Genomic DNA, 20,876 nt, shown 5'->3' on the forward strand with positions numbered 1-20,876 from the left:
TCTAAAACTAGTCATAAGAGTAACCAGAAGAATTCATACAGAAATTTCATAGAAAAGGTGAAAGCCATCCGTTTTGCTTATCATTTTCTCCTGACAGGATGGGTATAACACAGTGTGATTTATTTCCCCAAATTGGTGGGAAAAATTGTTTGTAATTTTTTATATACAGCTGATTTGCTTAGTTTAGCTTAGTTTAGCATAAAGACTTGATTGAAGCAGAGGGGGAACAGCTAGCCTACCTCCGTCCAAAGGTAACAAAATCCAACTACCAGCACCTCTAAACCTTACTAATTAACACATCATATCATCATCATATATGTTTGTTCATCTGTACAAAAACCAAAGAATTAAAAGCACAAGCAAGCTAATGCAAGCTAGTCTAATACTGGCTGTAGCTTCATATTTAACGTGCAGATATGACAGTGATATTGATATTCTCATCTATCTGTTAGAAATGGAACAAAATAAGCATATTCCCCAAAATGTCAAACTATTCTTTTAAGAGAGTTTTTATATAATCAGCTCATTGAAAATACTAATTATGATTAAGCTCATTTTGCTTTGTTGCAAATAAAACAATTAGATTGAGAGTGATCAGCTAACTTTGTGTTAAAAGTGGCAGCAGCTGTAACCAAAAGACTGAAAAGGCCAGCTTATGACCATAAAGCAGTAGACATGAGACCTTACAGGGGAATGAATCGGTGTTCATCAATACTGTGAATACTGTATTCCTTTGAGCAATGCATGAACACATAACTGCTTGAATATAAACTGCTCAGTGTAAAAACCACAGAACCACAGTATGAATTTGTAGTCAGGTAGAAGCCAGGAACTGTGCTATTGGAGTTTGAATACATTTTTTAAAAAGCATGTATTTTCTTACAAAATAGAGGTTGAAAAGGCTATCTATCAGAGGATTTCATGCACCTGTGATCTGATAATTATCTATGACACAGATCTGTGATAAGCCTATCACCCTGTTGATCAGCAGAAACCTCGTTAGCAGCCATTCTGGTCAGATTCATTTACAACAATGTTGCACTCATGCTGCTGAAAATGAGTGCAGAGTCCCATTTTCCCTCTCCCACTGCAACTATTGTTAAAATTATTTTAGAGGTAGACTTAATTAAAACCACAGGTCATCTGCACATCCTCTTTTGGTAAATCCTTTAATAAGACTAAACTCTACTTTGTGATAAAGTAAAATGTTGAATTTTCAAGCAATAGAGAGCATTTGTACGGGATTCTGCGTGGAGTTTTAAAAACTGCTGCATCAATCATCAGAATGTCAGTGAATATACCAGATTGACTTGCTAATATTCACCCAGAGCGGACAGGTGGTCAGAAAAACTGGCCTTCACCCACATGACCCACGATGTCAGCAAGCATCTGCTGAAGTGTCATTGAGCAAGACACTGACTCTCTACCAGCTCCAGGCTGCTGCTCTCGAGCCGAGCTTGGCCTTTGAGCTCACTCTGTCAGAGAAGGTGGGCTTCCCTGTGGGACCAAAGCAGGATTGTATTATTTATCTTAAGATGCAAATTGCTCCTTCATCACTGCACTGTATGCGTGTATCATCATTGTTCTATTTCTGTGTATGTCACATTAAAAAGACATCACAAATAAAAAACAGCATTGCAATTTATTCATTTTTTGTGACATTTGTACTAGATGTGGACATTAGTAGTAATATTAGTCATATTTCCAGAAATAACTAGCAATGCAAACCAGAGTTTGTATTTATGTGACAGAATAAAAATGTGGACTTCAATTAAAAATAAAAGTAAAAAACTTAAATTTAATTCCTACTTGTAAACTTAAGAATCAAAGCTATTGATCAATTTTTGACGACTTAAAATTATGACAATTCCAGATGTTGGTTGAGAATAGAGCCTACAGTAGATGGCTGCAGTACAGAGACAGACGCGACATGTTTTGGAGCGATTGCACAAAATACCATCGGTCATGATGAATAAATACATTAGCAGAACGTTAGCAGAACGTTAGCAGAAGCAGTAAGTATGAGGATTGTTCTTTTTTTGTGTTCATCAGGGGGCAAACATTAACTCAAGTTGCACTCATTTAGTTTGTGTCACTTTTTATGCATCTTCATTGTGATTCAGTTCTCCTTATTATAACCTTTTCAGTCTGGTTTTCTTTTTATTTCAATTTCAGCCAATTTCCTATTACATATTTCATCCCTGTTTGTATGTTTATCAACAATATAAACAGTATATGTTTAGTTGTTCATTTCACATGCTAATTGTTGATGGAGATATTCAAGATTTTACACAAATCAAAAGAACTTTTCAGAGAATTAAAAGTAGATATGTTTTTGTAGAAAAAGCATATGAGTGAGTGAAATGTAAGGAGTTTTCTGAAGGATGAACAATGGGGGACATTTATGGTAAATCTTGCTCTCTGATTGGCTGTTCCTGCTCTGAGAATACATGTTACAAAATACATACAAATCACTTGATAAATGTGTCTTATTGCTCACACTCAGCAAATGACTTTTTTATTTCTAAGTGAGCTTTTTAGAGCAACTTGTAATTCTTAGAAGTTTGATAAATGCAGGAACTTATAATAATAACTTATAATAATGGTAGAGTGGAAAATGGTAAGTGTGAATATGTTTTTAAATGAATATGATCTGGAAACAGTGACCATACATCAGTACTGTAGGCAGATTTATGAGTATACCCAAAAAGAGGTTTCTTTTCTCTGAAGAGACCATCAACAAGACTGTGGCAGAAATGAAGTCATAAGAAGCTCCAGACTCACCAGCTTTAATATCACACAGCAGCAGTAAAACCACTATCAACATTTCTTTAATACATAGAGAATATTGCTGCTGTCAGGTGAAAACCTTGCAGCTTTTAAATGTCCCACTCCCAGCACTGTACTTAACTTGACACCTGTGTGTTTGAGTTCATTTGTAATATTTTTTGAAAAGGTTTTATAAACCCTAGGGCTGGAGGATTTTCTGAACCAGTAAAAGAGCCTCCTGCAGCTGAAGTGACAGTTATCAGGATTCACCTGACAGCAGCGGTATGATTGATGTGCGTGCAGTTATGCAATGAGAGGCACAGATTGTGACATTAAAAGTGAGAAATGAGTTCATCTTAAAGATAATCCTTTAATCACCAACACTTTCTAAGGAATATGTTGATAAAATAGAGGAGAGTCATTGATCTTTATGTTAAAAACAGCAGTTTGGCCTTTTAAATTACATTATAATAAAGCACCTTACCACCTACTCAATCCACTTGCACCGCATATCATGTTTATTGACATATTAATGGCCAACTATGATGTTGTATCTTGCTTTAGTTGGAAAGGTAAATGGATTATTATGTGTGTATTATGCCGGTTTGATATACTGCATGTATGAAAACAGCTTTGTGTGTTTGTGTGTGTCTTTATTATTGACACTTTCCCCTTTCTCTCTTCTTCTCTCTCTCTCCCACGCAGGCCTACAGCTCTATCCTGGTTGTCATGGTGATTCTGCTCAACATTGGAGTGGCTATTTTGTTTATCCACTTTTTTATTTAAGGACAGCACCGCTTTCAGAGTCAGCCTATCTATGCTACAACAACTATAAATTCATATGAGTATTACGATGAATCTGCCACCCCTTCGTATTCCTGGCGGGAGGACTGCAACCAGCTGAACGGAGATGAGGACCAAGGAGGGCTACCGCGCAGTCCCTCCGTCATGATTTGGGTTCAAAAGTGGGCTAACCGAGGCTAAGCTTGGTCCAGCAGTCCTGAAGGAGATGCTGAAGTGCACAGACCAAAGAAGTGGATGACAGAGGGGTAAACCAGTCCAGGTGACTGGACTACAGGGAGATAATACAGTCCAGAAACTGGACTAAAGTGAGCTTCAGTAGTTCACATGTAGACTCAAGTGGGCTGAAGCGGTCTGATTCCCAGACCATGAGAGATGCAGCTGGCGTTACAGCAAGATGTCTGCTTCCACTGTCTGCAGACAGGACTGACAAGACAGACTTTTTTCATCTTCAAATCATAGTTTTCAACAGATTTGTAACTTATAATTTATTTATTAACATTTTCTCTCATGTACTATACGTTGATGGATATATTCTTTATTTTGTAAATCCTCCACCCATCTTTATATAACTCCTGCCTTTTGGTTCCTCCGCCTACCCAGGTGTTGTTACTGATGGTTCAAAGTGTGTGTGTGTGTGTGCATGTGTATGTATGTATGTGTGCTGCCTGGTTGACGGCTGCCTGTCCACGACCCCTGTGCGCACACACACATTGCTTGTACCCATCCCTCTCATCCATCCGTCACCACTCTGATGTCTGATGTCTCCTCTCATTCTTCATCTTGTATAGGGAGTGAGATAAAGTGTGTGTGTGTGTGTGTGTTTGTGTGTGTGAGCAAAGTGCATGATTATGTGTACCTCTGCACACTGTATATACAGTATGTTTGCAGTGTACACGTGTGTGTACATGGGTTTTTGTGCAGAATGTGAGCGTGTTTGAATCTATATCAAGCTGCAATGTCTTTTCTAGCAATGTGTGTGTCTGTATGTGTGAGAGAGTGTGTGTGTGATCTCCAAGTAGCTCGGTGGCCTTTCACGCTGTTCATGAACTTTACAAGAGCATCTCATGAGGACACAGTCACCACTCATCCACATCCAGCCTACCACCATCATCTGACAGCTATGCTCTCTCCGTCTCTCCCTCCTACTCTCTCCCACCTCCACACACACCCGTCAGAGAACGGAGCTTCCTCTGAGTTGGTGGTAGTTCAAGACAGACCGTCCTTGGCAAAGCCCTGCACCTACTCTACCATTAGCAGATGTATTTAGAGGGAATACTGCATTAATCCAAGCGTGTATAACACCACAAATACGGCTTAAAAGACTACATCCTGTTGATAAATCAGTGACTCCGACTGCTTCTCTCAAAACTTAACCTGAAGACAGCGACAACATCTTTTATACTATACTTGCAAGATGTCTGAAAAAAAAAAAATAGTAGTCGCCACCTGCCTTGCTTTTGTAGCACAAATTGATAAAAGTACACCAATGCATGCATATGTACTGTAATATCTTAGTCGTGCGTTGAATCTGAAAGAAAAAAAAAATCTTCTGAAGCACATGCGACATGTTAAGTTTTGATAGTGGCAGTATCTGGAGAGGAATCTGGTTCAAAACATAAAGTCAAAATGCCTTTGAAGTACTGTTATTGATCTTTTATGGCTTAAATAGAACCAGATTAAGTCTCCATGTGGTGCTAGATGATACACCAAGCAGCCTGAAATGAACAAACTATTTGAAACTATTTGGTGAAATGATGCAAGTCTGTTGTAGTGAGGTAGAAAGCAGTGGCCAGGATCAAGGTCAGGATTTACCGCCTTCATTCTTCAGCTTTGCCTCCTCTGATCCAAGCCCCTCAGTGACAGGCAGACAGACTAAAGTACAGTCATAAATACCCGTCACAATTTGCCTGTTTTTATATTCGGGTGAAGACACTGGGTTTCTCTTTGTGTGTGTCTTTCAAACCCATCCAGCAGACCAGCTTCTGTGTTTGTTTGCATGTGTGCACATGAATGCTCATTGGAGTGTGTGAACATGTGTGTGCATCCTCCTTCCACGTGATGGGATGGCTGAGCCCGTTGCCATCGGTAACAACTTCCAGGGGGCAGGGAGCTGCTGTTGCTTTTCTGTCCGACAGTGTTTCTCAAACTATGGATTGGAACTCAAACTCGGCTGTGGGCTCATTTCTGGAGTCCTCCCCCCCCACGCCTCCAACATTACAAGAGTACAGTCTAATGTGCCTGCACCCCAGGAGGCAGAACAATATATTTGTATTTCATTTAGGTCCCAGACTGATAAAGGTTTAAGAAGCTCCGCTGTATGCCACCAGCCTGGTGACGATGTCCTGCGCCACCGTTAGTCCGCAGCATGCTACAGCATGCCAAGCTCTCTCTCTCTCTATAGTTTGACTCTCCTCTTTCTTTCTTTCTTTCTTTCTTTCTCTTTCTTTCTTTGTTTCTTTATGTTTCTGGGAATTATTCTGTTTTGTTTTTGAGTTATGTGGAGAAAATAATGAAAGTGTTTGAAAGAAAATGACTCTTGGCTCTTGTGTTTTTCAATCTTTCTCTTTCTTTGTGTTGCTGTGTTGTGTTTTCATACTTTGTGTGTCAGGCAGCATCCCTGATGCAGGGAGGGAGTGGTACAGGCCTAGTTGAAAGGGAGGGGTATGGTCACTATAGCAACCTTAACTGAATTTTCCTCCGTAAGCAGAGGGGCGTGGCCTGCGTTTAAGGGGCGGGGTTCATCTCTAGAGACCGATGTTCTCAATGAGAGGGAGGATGGAGGGAGGGGGAGCTGTATTGATGGAGAAGAGGTGAAACAAGAGAACACTGAAAGACAGGTTAAAGAAAAACAAAGAGTGAGGATGTAATGCAAGTTATACCAAGTAAACATGTATAATCAGCAATCTTACTATACATCACTTTTAGTATGTGATGTTTCCATCATCTGTGAGGATGCATGGTCAGGTGTCATGATGGATACACACCACATCCATCATCACCAAGTGTGCTTCAGCATCAGGTTTCTACATGAACATATGACGCCATCTTCTGGTCTTAGATATAAACTACAAAATAACAGCAGCAAGGGGCTTCACTACAGGACACTGAGGCCTTAACTATAAATATACCACATAACTATAAATATATTAAGGATTATTGTGTAGGATTATTGCTGCTGCCATGTAGGATATATAGATGTTGGTTCATACAATGACTTTAGTATACCCTGACTTCAACCACTAGACAGACTGACATGATGAAATTACATTAACACATCTTTCATCTCTTACCAAAACTATATCTATAATATTCCCATGTGATACTCCTCATTTTGTCTTTATAGTTGACTTTGTGGCATTTAAAACTCTCAGGTAATATAACTATTCCTTAAAATGTCTGTATTCTTAGCGTGACTGTAATTGTCAGTGGTGACCTTACTTTGTCATTTCCGGGTACTTCAGGATTTTTCAGCTGGATTGTCTTTCAGCCAAAGTAAGTTTTGCTGTTATCCCTGAATTAATTGAAAACTCATAGCAAACTAAAACGAATAAGTTGTTGTTGTTGGCAGACAATAACTGTTCAATTTAATCATTTTAAATCATAATAAATAGATAATAGAGCATCAGCTGAATGTGTATCTGGCACTTTAAAGTTAAAGTAATTTAGCTGAGACATGTATGAGCGCATGAGAAAAAGATGTGAAATAGCAGGGCAGCGGATATTCCGCTGAGCCAATCACGAGAGAAGCTGCCAATACAGACAGGCGTCGCAGCCAATCAGGAGGGGCATTTCTGTATAGTGGGCTGGTCTTGCTGCCAGAGTTGGGATAATGTTATACACAGCTGTTTTTTCTTCAAGATTTCAACACTCATGGCAGAATGCAGGGAGCTCACAACAACATTTTGCACTAAATCCATTCACGGACACGTAACAACTCCTCTAGTATCTTCCGTGAGACTTCTTTCCACAGCGGTGTTTGATGAGGTAATGTCTCGGACATGTTATAATGTTATATTCAGTGGCAGCAGCAGTAGCTTTAGGCCACACTAGTTTTGTTTTTAAACTTAAAGCACAGCACAGTCTCGCTAGCGGGGTGGACTTACTGGCCGGGCTTCCCCGCACAAGTTGTGGAGAAGAAGTGAGGACGGAGGAGCAACTCTTCAGGAAGGGATTGTTGTGCCGTGCGGGACAGGAGAGCGGGGCGGCCCCCATCAGAAAGTCTCTGGATGATTGAGTGTCCCCTTGAATGGGGCGCTGTGTTTTGATCCTTTCTGTCATTCTGCAGTCTGCGGTCCGACCGGCGCGTGGGGACACGGCGGAGGGACTCCTGGCTGCCGTGCTGCGCTCTGAACGCAAACCAGCACACTTTGTCTGCATATGAGGCGACTTGGAGAGATTATGGTTCGGAAAGGCCTGCTGCTCAGTCGCCGCTGAACCACCAACAAAGGAAACGGCTGCTGCCTCTTTCACTTCACTCTTGTGGCCGCCTTGTGTGGAAAGACACGTTGAGAGTGTGTCGAGGGAAACAGATTCAGCCAATGACTTCAGGGAAAGTTGACAAATTAGCTCTGATTTCATGGCCACTCGAGAGTAGCGCCGCTCGCGCACGCCTGCGCAGTTACGCACGCACACACACGCGCTCCCTTTGTTGTGAAGTTTACTCTCAGCTGAAAAGTCCTTTTAAACCCAGAGTGTCGTCTAATAGCAGTGCTGCGGGTTCAGAGTGGGTGTGTGAGGATGGTGGAGAGCCGGAGCTGTGTTCAGAGGGAGGGGGTGTACCGCTGGTTCTCCTCCCTCACCTCAGCCCAGAGAGCCGAGTTCCTGTGCGGCCTGCTGGACCTCTGCGTCCCCATCGAGCTCCGCTTCATCGGCTCCTGCCTAGAAGACTTGGCCCGCAAGGACTACCACTCCCTCCGGGATGCGGAGATCAAAGCCAACAACCCTGCCGACCTGTCTGGACTCACCAACATCACGGATGAGGTGGTGCGCAGCAAGCTGCTGGTGTCCCTCGCCCTGCTGGGCTCGGACAACCGGGAGGCGGCGGGGGTCTTGTACCGGACCCTGACTCATATAGATACGGTGATCAATAACTACGGCCTGGCGCTAAACGACGGGAGGACTGAGGAGCAGTTTCTGTTGCTGTTCACCATGGCATCTAACCACCCGGCCTTCAGCTTCCACCAAAAGCAGGTGCTGAGGCAGCAGCTGGGCCAGATCCTGGACATCCTGCAGGTGAGAGGGATGCTCAGAGTGGACAGGTACCAGACAGGAACAGGTCTCCAGCTGTTACACCGCATAAAATACAGTTTAACAGTGGCTAGACAATATTCAAACACATAATTTAAATGATACTAGTGGAGTGTGGAAAATACTTGGAAACAAGTTGTAAATTCTCTGGCAGGTGGTGCTTCAAAACACAACACAGATGGAGGAATAGGTTAAGAGACCTTTGACAAATGTTCAAGTTCATACTCATACTGTACTTTAGGAGTTTATTTCTAATGCCACTTTTCCAACATTTAGACAATCTGAGAGATAATGTGTCTTCAGCACATTAACTTATCTTGTCTTATTATACTTCCACCACAGCTCAACAGGGAAATACTGTGTGAGGAAACACAAAGAGGGAATTTGATGCTAAAAAGACTGTAAATGTGGCAGATATCCACTTGATATGATCTAACTCAGACTGCTGAAGCCTCACATAAGCTTTAGATCAACTATGAAATGCATTTTTGCACTAAATGACTGTGTGGACACACTGTGGATTTTGTCCTCCATCACTTACCTTGAAAGTACATTTGAAGGGGATCTTTTAATAGCCAGTATGAACAGGAGGAATGATTACAATGAGGAAAACCTCTTTCAGTGTTCATACGGGCACCTGACTGTTGTTTTAAGATAGACCTGAAAAATTGCGAACCTGTCCCTAAATATATGTCAGGTATCAGGTGACAAAATATAACATAGTAAAAGACTTTTTGGTATGTTTTGTGTGTGCATTCTTAAAGAGGCAGTGAGGCTTGTTCAAAAATGGTCCTATACTATGGGTCTGTCTGGATTCAACAATATACAGCAACAAGTTAATGTTCTTCTGAATGGCTGACTGAGAACATGAGGTAACCCACAGTCTGAACATAAAGTGCAGGTGAGATGACAACCAGTGAACACAGTGCAGGCTGTTTCTCCTCTATGAATCCTTGTCCTTCTGACAAGGTGCCCTATAAACGCTGAGCACTGGGCATTGCCATCCAGTGTGGGGCGCTCTGAGTTATCACCACCTCCTCCCATCCATCAGGCTCCTGCTCACAGGTGAGGTTTTCACCTGCTCAGAGGAACAAGAAACAAGTGAAACACAAAGTAATTTAAGGCAGAGGAAATATGTTACAGATGAGTACAGCACACTCATGTTACCTATAGGCCAAATTACAGATGAGACATAGTCAATGACAGGCTGCCTGGTAACACAACAGACCGCAGTCATGTGTTATTCAGTTGGGAGGGAAGTAAATTACATGTTTGAAGGTGAAAGCTGCAGCTCTGAATGAAAGTGAGCAGGAGTTTGTGATGTCGAACACAGCTGAGTTCATATGGGAAAAAGTAAAAATGATCCCCTGCTCGCTGATGAATTTTGGTGGCTTTGGTGATAAATTTCCTCTTTTTACATCCATCTGTCACTGCGTATAATTTCAGGATTCTCACAGTTGCAGCTTCCAATCATATCAAAAACATTCAACATAAATGGGTCATATCCACTTAAGTTTTGGGCAAAAAGTGGAGCAATAACACATCTAACATTTAATGTGATGACGGGAATATTAATGTGGCATTTTTTTATGGTTTTCAAACCAATTTCTGTTTTTTTTGGGTGATCTCTCTCTTATAACGATACAGGAAATACTACAACATCAAATTTGGACTCTAATGAGTGTCAATATCATATTCATGTTCTTGTTAAAGTAGTTGTCACTGCACTACATTTTCCAGAAATCACCTCACAGTTGAACAAATAGTGGAACAAGACCGAACAAAGCCTTTTCATCTCTTACGCTAGAGATGAGTAGTCGTGTCTCTACCAGCTGTGTGACAGGTAGACATATTTGTATTTCTTTATCCTGTTACTGAGCGTGTCGGTTGTTCCAGGTGAGCAGAGGAGGAGCAGGTGGAGAGGGTCAAGGAGCAGGGCCTGGCGGGGATCGAGCTGCTGTCTGTTACACTCAGCCACATCACCACTATCACCATCAGACCGTGTCGCTGCCTCTGTCCCCCGCTGCCTGCTCCCTGCCTGATGCCAGCGCCGCCTACCTGCCTCTGTCTTCCTGCCAACTCTGCCACACACGCTGCACCTGCTGGCACAAGGTACGGAGAGACATCCTATGAGTGTAGTTAGCTTTGACAGTGTTCATGTATGTTGAATAACTGAGCAAGCAACATTATTGTGGTGAAAAGGATGTCACTGGTGGTTCAACTGTGGTTCTATTTTATAAATACTTTGTTGTATGGGTTTACTGAATGATTGCCATTTCTAAGCCATCCTGCTGGGATGTGGGTGACACCTTTTTTGGCTTTATTTCCTGTAGTGTGGCCTTCATAGGAATGAATGGTCCCTCATATTTGGTGCATCATTGTTGTTTAAAACAGTGGTTCTCAAATTTTTTCACATCAAGGACCCTTAAACTGACACAAATTAGACCACGGACCCCCATTTGTTAAGATTTTGTCCCAGGGACCCCCATCTGATAAGATAATCGCTTTTAGATGTTTGTGATGATGATGTTTAGATGTGTTATTACAGAAAGTGTATGAAACCCATGACCAAAATAGTCACAAATTCTGTCATTGTGTTACTTATGGAAGGAATTTTAGTGAAAATAAATAATTCCGCTCTTTGCTCGGGACCCACTTTGAGAACCACTGGTCTAAAACATCCATGACACATTGCCATTTGAAATTGTGGCTTGTTGTGTTATGCTGGTATTGCAACGACAGTTAACAAAAATCTCAAAAATACATGAAGCAATATAAATATATAGTATAGTATAGTATAAATCAATAAAGTAATTTCAACAAAATCTCAATATGAAGCACTAAACATTTAGTTTCAGTTATGTACCGTAGTCAACATACAAAATAAAGGTGTATAACACAAATCATACAGCAAGTCCAGATAGTGGAACACCAATGTGTATCATATTTCCTGTGTGGTTTTTGACTAAAAGTAGCACTATGGAGAAATATTTTCATGAGCAGGTCCTTGTTTTGTGTGCATCTGACCTGCTGACTGTTTGACAGTGACGTTAATAAATGTAGCAAAGTTCCATCGAAAGGCAAGGAACATGAAACTAACAAACAGTGCAAGTTGCAAAATAATAAAATTTTGTGAGGAAGGAAATGTCTTCAACATATTTATTAGACCTCAATAGTACACAGATGTGTTAATAATACACAAACTCAAATGTGTTTACTAGTGAACTCCACAGGATACATTTCTGTCTCAACTCCAAAAACACACTGAAGAGTTAGCTGCTCAGGAGCTGTTAGCTAGCTAAAACACCAGCAGGCCAATTTGACAAAACAACCAACATCAAAGATAAGATTCAACGACCAGCTGCTGCTAATGGTACCTTCCACACTAAATACATGTGTTATGTAAACAGTAAGGTTAGCTTACAGGTTAGCATGGCTGCGTAGCTAATCAATATCCTTTAGAGACAGTATATCAATCAAAGGTGTTATTGATGAAATGAAGAGGTCCACGTGAGAGTCAAAACTGGAGCACAGTCAGAGGAAGCTTCAGTAACTGGGGACTAATGTCAGAGAGTACCATGAATACATCCGGCCTTTTCAACTAATTACATTTCTTTGACAATGTTACTCTTAAGCTGCAGTTGTGAATGTGTGTGTACAGCTGCGCAAACAAGTGTTAAAGAACATTTGGGAATATAAACAAAACAGTGACGTATGTTGTCAATTTCAGTCACTTCGAAGTGCATAATTCCCTTTTTTGGAGTTAATTTGTATTCTGCACTACTCAGTGCAGTCACAGTCTGGACATAGAGCTACCACAGTACAGCAGCAAGTAGTTAATCGCCTTGCTCAAGGGCTCCTCAACAATGCAAGACTGTCACTCATTTACTCTCCTCACTCATATTTTCAAAGCTGGCTATTGAGTTTGAACCATCAACCTTCTTTATGGGGATGAGCCACATTCCTATCACGTGGTTACCGTTATGAAATGTGAAGAAATGTTCTCTTTTGTAAAAACAAACACTATTCTGATAATCACAATATCAGTGGTCAACCATAAAATGTCCAGATATCAGTGATAAAAGATGACGGAAGAGAGGATGACTGTAGTTGTTGTTTACCACCAAATGTGATCCCTCTGCCTGGATGTGTTGTAATGGAAGGTGGAGATCATAAGGGAGCGAGAGGAGGGGATTTCCCAGCGATGCAGGGAACTTAGTGGTTCATTAATCCCTCTGTTACAGTAACATCAGAGATCACGCTGCACGGAGTGGAATCAGATAAAGAGCGATGCGAAGAGAGAACATCAGAGAAGCAAAAAGTTGGATGTTTTGTTCCTCTCGAAATTTATTTCTATCTATTTTTTTCTCTCTTTCACACACTTAAATGTTCACACACAAGCAGACAGGCACACTGTTCAAACATGTGTGAGCAGTGGAGGGAAAGTACCCAGCTCAGAGAGAAGCGTTTGTATTTAGTGTTTTGTTGCCCTTGGCTCCTGCTTAGTGCAGGTCAGCACATTTCTCTATGCTGAAATCAACCCTCTGTGGTGTGTGTGTGTGTGTGAGTGTGTGTGTGTGTGTGTGTCTGTGAGTGTGTCCGTGTGTGTGTCTCCAGTGAATCCCCAGGAAGTTATAAATGCTCTCACTCGCTCGCTCTCTGGCTCTTTTTCCTTCCCCCAGTGCTCTGAAGGGAATGACAGGGTTTCACTGTGAAGCAGAGCAGTCATATACTGTACGTTATGTACAGTAGTGCTGCTTATAGCCAGACCTACTGTCACCTGCAGCAGATATACTGGACACAATAGCCTTCACTGAAGCCTGGTAATCTCTACTGTAGCAGGCTTTATATTAGCAACAGAAGTGTAACACAGAAATGTGAAAGTTGTAGTAGTAGCCATTTAAGTCTCATATAATTAGCGGTGGTAGAAGTACTCAGATCCTTTTGGGTGCATTAAGCAATATTTTATATTAACACTGAAGTAAATGACAAGTTATTGCTCATAGTGATGAACCACACAGAGAATGATCATCCAGCAGTGCAGTTCCTCTGAGTTCAGCTTAGTTTAGCCAAATTACTGTATGGTACCTGCCCAGCACCAAACGGACGACAGACAAAGTTAGCGACTAGCTAAACATAGTGGAGCATTTAGCAGCTAAAGAGACAGATATTTGCCTCAGGAGTTGGTGGAGACCAAAACAGAGCTAAAAGTAGAGTGAATACTGGACATACATTCATTAGGTGTCCAGAACGACACATCCAATTGAATGCTAACATTGCTCAATGTCTGCTGGATGTGTGAATAGGCAGTTGTTAGTTGATAGAATGTCAATACCGTGTTTACAGCTTGTGGCTAGTCGTATGCTGTAAATGTTGCAGAACCTCAACCACTGTGGCCACAAATGACAATTACAGAATAATAGCCGTTTGACTTTCGTTTCATTTCCTGAGATTGTCTTGTTTTAGTTGCATTAAAGACGTCACCGTTAGTGGCCTGGCTGAGAGCGAGAGGAACTGGACCCCAAACAGGAAACGACAAACACGTCATCAGCTGCGTTTAGTTGGCATTGAAACAAATGACACGTTTGTGGCATGCTAAAACATAGTATAACATTAGCATTAGCACGAATCTTAAGTCAGCAAACTGACTCAGTAATATTACTTACGCAACAATATCTATTTTTACTTTAGCTACAGTCAGCTACGAGTCATACCAGACTAAGTGAGGCTGTGGTAGTAAAACTCCTAAGTGTGTTGAATTGAGTAGGTTTGTGTTTTATTGCTTATGAATTAAGCTTTTCATTTGAAAGAGGAAGATTGTATTATTTCTTCTTTCAAAAGTTACATAAGTTTTCAACTTCTAAGCATGATTTTAATGTTGTGGATCAAGGCAGAGCTACGTCTGTAACAACTCTACTGTATATACTGCTGAGTAGTTAAGTATATATAACTATGCAATGGACTGAAAACAATAACTGCTTGATTATTGTGGTGGAGTAAAATGTACAATATGTATGTCTGAATTGTTGTGGAGTAAAAGTATAATGTAAGCAGCTTTCCCCCACTGCACATGGAGCAGACTTCACTGCTGCACCGGTCACTGCAAACTGTTCTTCCTCCAGGATTTCATTTTAACGCAAAGCAGCTGGATGCTGCTTTGTGTCACTACAGGGGAAAAATGGTTGAATTTGAGTTTCTCTGATGATGTAGCAACAGAAATACAGAAGTAAAAACGGCAAATATAATACACTGGCACATCTGTTGGGCTTGTGCAGACCTGCATAATCACTCTATTATATGATTGCTTTTTATGTCTGTAAAAACAATGCCAGCGTCAGAATTAACAGCATAGTTAGATTGATAGTTGTAGGAAAAGGAGGAGTCTTTGTCAGCACACAGTCTGTGTTTTATAGTTTCAGCTTTTTTACTGTGCGATTTCTACTAGCAGTGTTCAGGGAGGTTCACATACTGTCCAAATAACTTGAACGTATCTTAATTCCACTTCCACTCTTCCTTATTTTTCCGTTTCTGTTTTGTAATCCTTCCTGCTGACTCATATTGTTTTTACTTCATGTACCTACAATGTAACACAGTCATAGTCACTTACAGAGTGCTGGCAGGTTAGGGGAGTAACATGCGGATGTGGCAGTAGCACACTTAATTGTTTTCAGATCTACTGCCTCATGCTGTGTGTGTGTGTGTGTGTGTGTGTGTGTGTGTGTGTGTGTGTGTGTGTGTGTGTGTGTGTGTGTGTGTGTGTGTGTGTGTGTGTGATTGCAGGCAACAGCACATGCTGGGTTTTCCCTTTTGATGAAGGAAAAGAGAGCTGTACAGTTATAACTCCAATGTAATCTTTTAATTCTATACATCTGCATTTAGAACAACATATAGCAATCCAAAAGTAGAAGTTGTGACCTTTATTTAAACAAGGTTAGATAGCAATTTATTACAGTAACTTTAAACGCTCACTGGATCATTCAATACAGTACACAGTATACTGTCCACTCCATAGTGAGATACAGTAAATGATCCATTAAAACCCCTATTGAAAGATAAAATCTAATCTAAGTGACAAGAACAACTCTGGAGGAAGTTTAGTGGTTAGATTTCCATGACGAATAAATATATGTGACTCAAATGAGTTCGATGGTTCAGAAGTTCCTGTTATGTTTACACGTCATGAATAAAATGCAATCAAACACATAAACTGTGTGTTACAATGACAAACTGTTTACCGTACAGTGCTGGCTTGGGGGTTTGAGTGATATTTCGTAATCTTTTGGGCTTTAGGGATTTACATGCTGTGTTGTTTGAGTTAGGGGCTGACAGTTCCTGGAACAGGATTGTCATGTTATTGCTCTGCTTGCTGTTAAACATGCATAAGCAAAGCATAAAGAACTACTCAAATGTCTTAAAGGGATGGTCTGTTCAAAAACAAACAAAAAAGAACCTCACTTACCTTTAGTGATATCTAGCAAAAGAGATAGTTTTTACTTTTATTTTCAAGTTTAGCCATGCTAGCGACATGGCTCTATGATGGTAATGTCGGTTGGTCGGCCCTCCTCTTTGGCCCAGACTGAAATATCTCAACAACTATCAGATTTATTACCATTTGTTACCATTAAGTTTTGTACAGTCATTTATGGTTCATCAAGAATACATCCTACTGACTTTGGTGATCCTCTTACTTTTCCTTTGGCACCACCATGAAATTGACTTTTGTGCCTTTGGGTGAAATGTCTCAACAAAGACCGGATGGATTGCCATAAAATTTTGTCCACACATTCATGTCCACCTCAGGATGAATTGTAATCACATTAGTAACACCTTAACTTTTCATCTAGCGCCATCATCAGGCCAAAAATTCCTTTTTTTTTCCAACTCCTGCAAATTACTGCTAATTAGCAAATATTAGCATGTTAACAAGTTATAATAAGATGGGTATTAGGGTTAACATCACACCTTAGCATCAGCATGTTAGCATTGTCATTCTGAGTATGTTAGCTGCTGATGTTAGCATTTAGCTCAAAGCACGCTACCTCTTAATGAGGAAGACCTTTGAATAAAAGCAATAATATCACGTCTATTCTCTGTGGATTTTTGAAAGGCATTCTGGGAATTCTAGAAAATGAATAATTGAAGTAAAGGTTAAAAGAAAGTAGACTGGATACAAATAAAATTCAATACTTATCACAGAAAGATTGTTTTGATAACAGGGGTATCTGAAAGTAGAAGTTTCCCTAAAGACATTATGTGTCAGTGGGTCCCAAGGTTTGGGAGATCAGGAGTCAGTTCCCTCAGGGATCAGTTCTTGAGGTGCTCTTGAGCAAAGTATGTCCGTCCCAATTTCAACTGGAACAGTAGTTGGTCCGACAGTAGGAGGCAGCTACAGGTTTAAATGCGTGTTTGGATGTCAAAACGTTCTCCATACAACTACTCCTCGAGGGCGCTGCTATAAATAAGAGCGCTGCTTAAATATTGGTTTGCTCTGCACTGCCAGATCTTTCTCCTCACTTTGTTTTAGCAGTGTGCCAGCCCTGCAGAGAGCTTTGCTTAGTGTTCGAGTTTTTCAAGCAGTAACAGAGCAGAGCTTAAGCGTTGCATTCATCTCGATGGTCGTTGAATGTTGCCTTGTGTGTGTTTTTGTTGCCCATGTGGGACCGTGAAGGCAACTGGTGGAGAGGAGGGAAAACCGTGTGGGACTGTTTCCATCTGCTGGCGCTGGAGCAGATGCAGAATTCACGATTTGCTTTTTTTTTTTTTTTTTACAGTTGACTCATCTGAAATCAAAGCAACACATTTAAAATTAAACAATATGACAGGTTTTGGACCATATATTACATGATGATAAAATAATAATTCCACATCAGGCTCACAGTCTCTTCGATAGTGCCACATATGCTCTGGTGTGCAAACAAGCTCTACTTGAGGCTGAGGAGTAAATGCCTGTACTGCATGTCCTGTACTGTATCTAGTTATCCCTGACCTTTGCTGTGTGGTCCTAACCTCTCCTCTGTTGAACGATCTCTCACCCCTGCACTCCAGAGCCAGACCAGAGAGGCCGGCACGGTTTCAGGACTGAACTCAGGGGTCACTGTGGGACGAGGAGACCAAGCGGTCAGCCAGGAGCTCACCCCTCCTCACCTCGACCTCCCTCCTCCTCCTCCACCTCCCCCGCCACCTCCTCCTCCACCTCCTCATCTGCCTCCTCCTGTACCTGCTGGGCAAAGCCATGAAGCAGCAGCATCAACCAAGAGCCACCAAGGGAAATCAGGAAAAGGTGAGCCATAGGAATTCTTGTTTTTATATTCCTGCCACATTGCTGTTGCTTCACTAGCAGGAGAAACACATTGTCATTGTCTCTCTGTTTGACCTGATGTACAATATGAATGTATGGCTTCACCCCCACCCTCCATCTGTGCATATCGGTATGAAGTGTGTGTGTCATGCTATACACAGAGTTAAGCCCAGTTGAACAAGATGTGGCATGCTGGCACATCTGAACACTACAACTAAGCTTAAAGAATTTTGCCCTTAGGCTAGTATATGTGTGTGTGAGTTGCAGTGTTTTATGCCACTTAAGGATGCATGTGGTTTTCAGGTTTCAGGGTGATCAGGGCTGTCATCATCAAACCTCTTGAATTAACAGTTTCTATTGTGGTCAAACTTTAGGATCCAGCTCAATATTTTCTTCAAGTGCAATAATTTCATTTTCATTTCATTTCCACCCTTACTTGTTGAATAAAAAAAATTAACATGTTTTGTTCCCTTATTTTAAATCTAAATTTAGTTTTTCAAATGGAATTTTTCACTATTAATAGCACCACAAATTAAATTGCAGTGACTTCCTCTGTACTGGGTTTGCAGAACAAATCTCAGAAATGATCATCTCAAACCCAATAAAACCAAAAAGTGAGACTTTTTTTCATTTATTTTTTCTTTTTTGGGAAGTTAAACCAACGTTTTGAAATTATGTTAAATCAATTTTTGGCCACAAATAAGAATAACCTCAAAATAATCCGACAAACTCTGCCCTGACATAATATCAGCTTGTAAAGTTGTTATGGCTAACATGTTAGCAGTTGCCTATTTACCCATGAGCAGACACAACATTAGCATTCATTTGGAGCTGTGTTTCTGACCAGCTGATAAATGTAAGTCCAACATTCTCTCTGTTTTGGTCTCTTGGAAAAAAAATCTGGCTCTTCAGCTACAAAAGTGACTTTTTTCATCAGCTAGTAGCTAACTTTGTTTACTACTTAGTTGCTAGCGTAAGTTACAGTGGGTTTATCAAAGCTTCTTTGCTTGTCTGCTGCCTGCTAAGCTGGAAACGATGCTGATGAAATGAGAGTGAAACAAACAGTAAAGTTGCTATATCTGTATCTAAATGTCTGTATTTTACTGCCAAATTTTACTTAGCTAGTAGCTAACTTTGTCTGTCTGCTATTTTTTGCAGAATAGCTAGCATACAGTGGGTTTGTTTGCTAAAAACAGCTGCTTGATGAAGCAGGAAAGGAAGTTGATAAAGTGGTGGGTCAACCAAACAATAAATGTGCCATAAAACCAAATCAATTAGCAATCAATTTCAGTGTCAATACAATTAGATTGATAAATGAAAGATAAAACATAATTGCATTTTAGTTGTAGTCATTTAGTTTTTTAATATACAAATGAATGCACATATTTCTTCAAATAAATTGCTTCTAAATAGGACCACAATGCCCTTAAAAGGACAGCAGACTCAGACAGGTGTTTTCAGTTATTCTTGTTCTCTTGTTATTAAACGTCTGCTCAGGTTAAAGTTTGGAATTATATGATGTCATTAAACATCATTAACCGATAAGAATGAGAAAGGTGTAAGCTGCCCCACCCTAACAGGAGCAACGATACTAAGAGGACAGCGATGCACACAGACAATGTCAATCAAACACAGTCTGTGCACACCCACACAGTCCTGTGACAAGGTCTAATCAGGCAAAGTGAAAACACCTGTGTGGGTGTGTCACAGTGTTTAGGGCCTTTAAAAATGAAGGGGGCAAAAAAGTGAAAACATTACCTCAGCTTATACTAAATACACGCTGAACCCAAGTTAACAGCGGTGTCTTGTTCTCCATTGTAGGTCACAATCACACACACTGAATTTTTGATTTTTACAAGGCAATCTGATCGTTTAGCATATATTCCATTATCACCCATTTGAAATCAATCATGCAGTGGGCAGCCGGTGCCTCAGGATGGATGCGGTTTAGAGGGGGCAAGCCTCTCCAGACCAGCCTGTTATTGTCTTGGCCCCCTGCCTCTGTCTGTAACACAACACTCAACTATCTCACTACCTCATGGTCACACCGCATAGCTGTCACCAGCATAGAACGGACACACACAACATCACACAGTCGTTTTCAGCATGTAGAAACACATAAAACACAAACGCAGAGAAGGGTACACACACATTCTCACAGGCAGACACACAATTAATTTTATATGCCATGCCCTACCATTCTCATTGTGTGTGTGTGTGTGTGTGTGTGTGTGTGTGTGTGTGTGTGTGTTTCCAGTTTTTGCTATCTCAGGCTAGGCAAAATGAGCTATACCTTATATGTTGTTTTTACATATTTTCTAGCACACACACATAAACTATAATTGTAGTAGTATTAAAAACACAGAGATAATAAGAGAGGTTTTTATCAGTGTGTTATCTCTTCAGGAGATAACTGAAACTCTTCTTTTGATCACGTCATCTGCATGTTATGCACACACACTGCTGCACTTAAAAAAACTCTGCGTGTCTGTCTGTGTGTGTGAGTGTGGCAGCCTAGATTAGTGTGAATGGCAGGCGGCATTTAGAGCCTTCTACAGCTGCTGCCCAACAGGCACACAGCAAGGTGGTGAGGAACGTGTGTGTGTGTGTGTGTGTGTATGCAGGAGACAGAGAGAGACACAGACAAAGAGAAATGTGTGAGACCTTCTCCTCTTTCTTTACTCCTTCATGTCACTCTTTATTCGTCTCCTATTTCGCTCATGTCTTCCCCTGCCCTGCTGCTTGTCCCTGCACGCCT

At 41.0% G+C, this 20,876-nt stretch overlaps 2 protein-coding genes across 5 annotated transcripts in view; both read left to right on the forward strand.

The window, feature by feature from the left end:
* The window catches only part of jph3b (junctophilin 3b), a 52,856-nt gene extending 46,854 nt beyond the window's left edge, over positions 1-6,002 (forward strand). The window contains exon 6 of the mRNA XM_042413002.1: positions 3,475-6,002. Within this exon, the coding sequence (XP_042268936.1) occupies positions 3,475-3,555 (81 nt within the window). The 3' untranslated portion in view covers positions 3,556-6,002. The remainder of the gene's footprint in view (positions 1-3,474) is intronic.
* Positions 6,003-6,577: 575 nt separating this feature from the next.
* zcchc14 (zinc finger, CCHC domain containing 14) overlaps positions 6,578-20,876 on the forward strand; it is a 29,057-nt gene continuing 14,758 nt past the window's right edge. Inside the window, exons 1-4 of one of the 4 annotated variants that reach the window (XM_042412167.1) lie at positions 6,579-7,557; positions 7,859-8,805; positions 10,717-10,932; positions 17,866-18,100. In XM_042412167.1, coding sequence (XP_042268101.1) covers positions 8,311-8,805; positions 10,717-10,932; positions 17,866-18,100 — 946 coding nt within the window. In that variant the 5' untranslated portion in view covers positions 6,579-7,557; positions 7,859-8,310. Of the gene's footprint in view, positions 8,806-10,716; positions 10,933-17,865; positions 18,101-20,876 lie in introns of all 4 variants that reach the window. The other 3 variants (XM_042412168.1, XM_042412166.1, XM_042412169.1) reach the window with 3 other exon arrangements.

Source organism: Thunnus maccoyii, chromosome 5 (genome assembly GCF_910596095.1).
Source record: "Thunnus maccoyii chromosome 5, fThuMac1.1, whole genome shotgun sequence".
NCBI classification, from domain to species: domain Eukaryota; kingdom Metazoa; phylum Chordata; class Actinopteri; order Scombriformes; family Scombridae; genus Thunnus; species Thunnus maccoyii.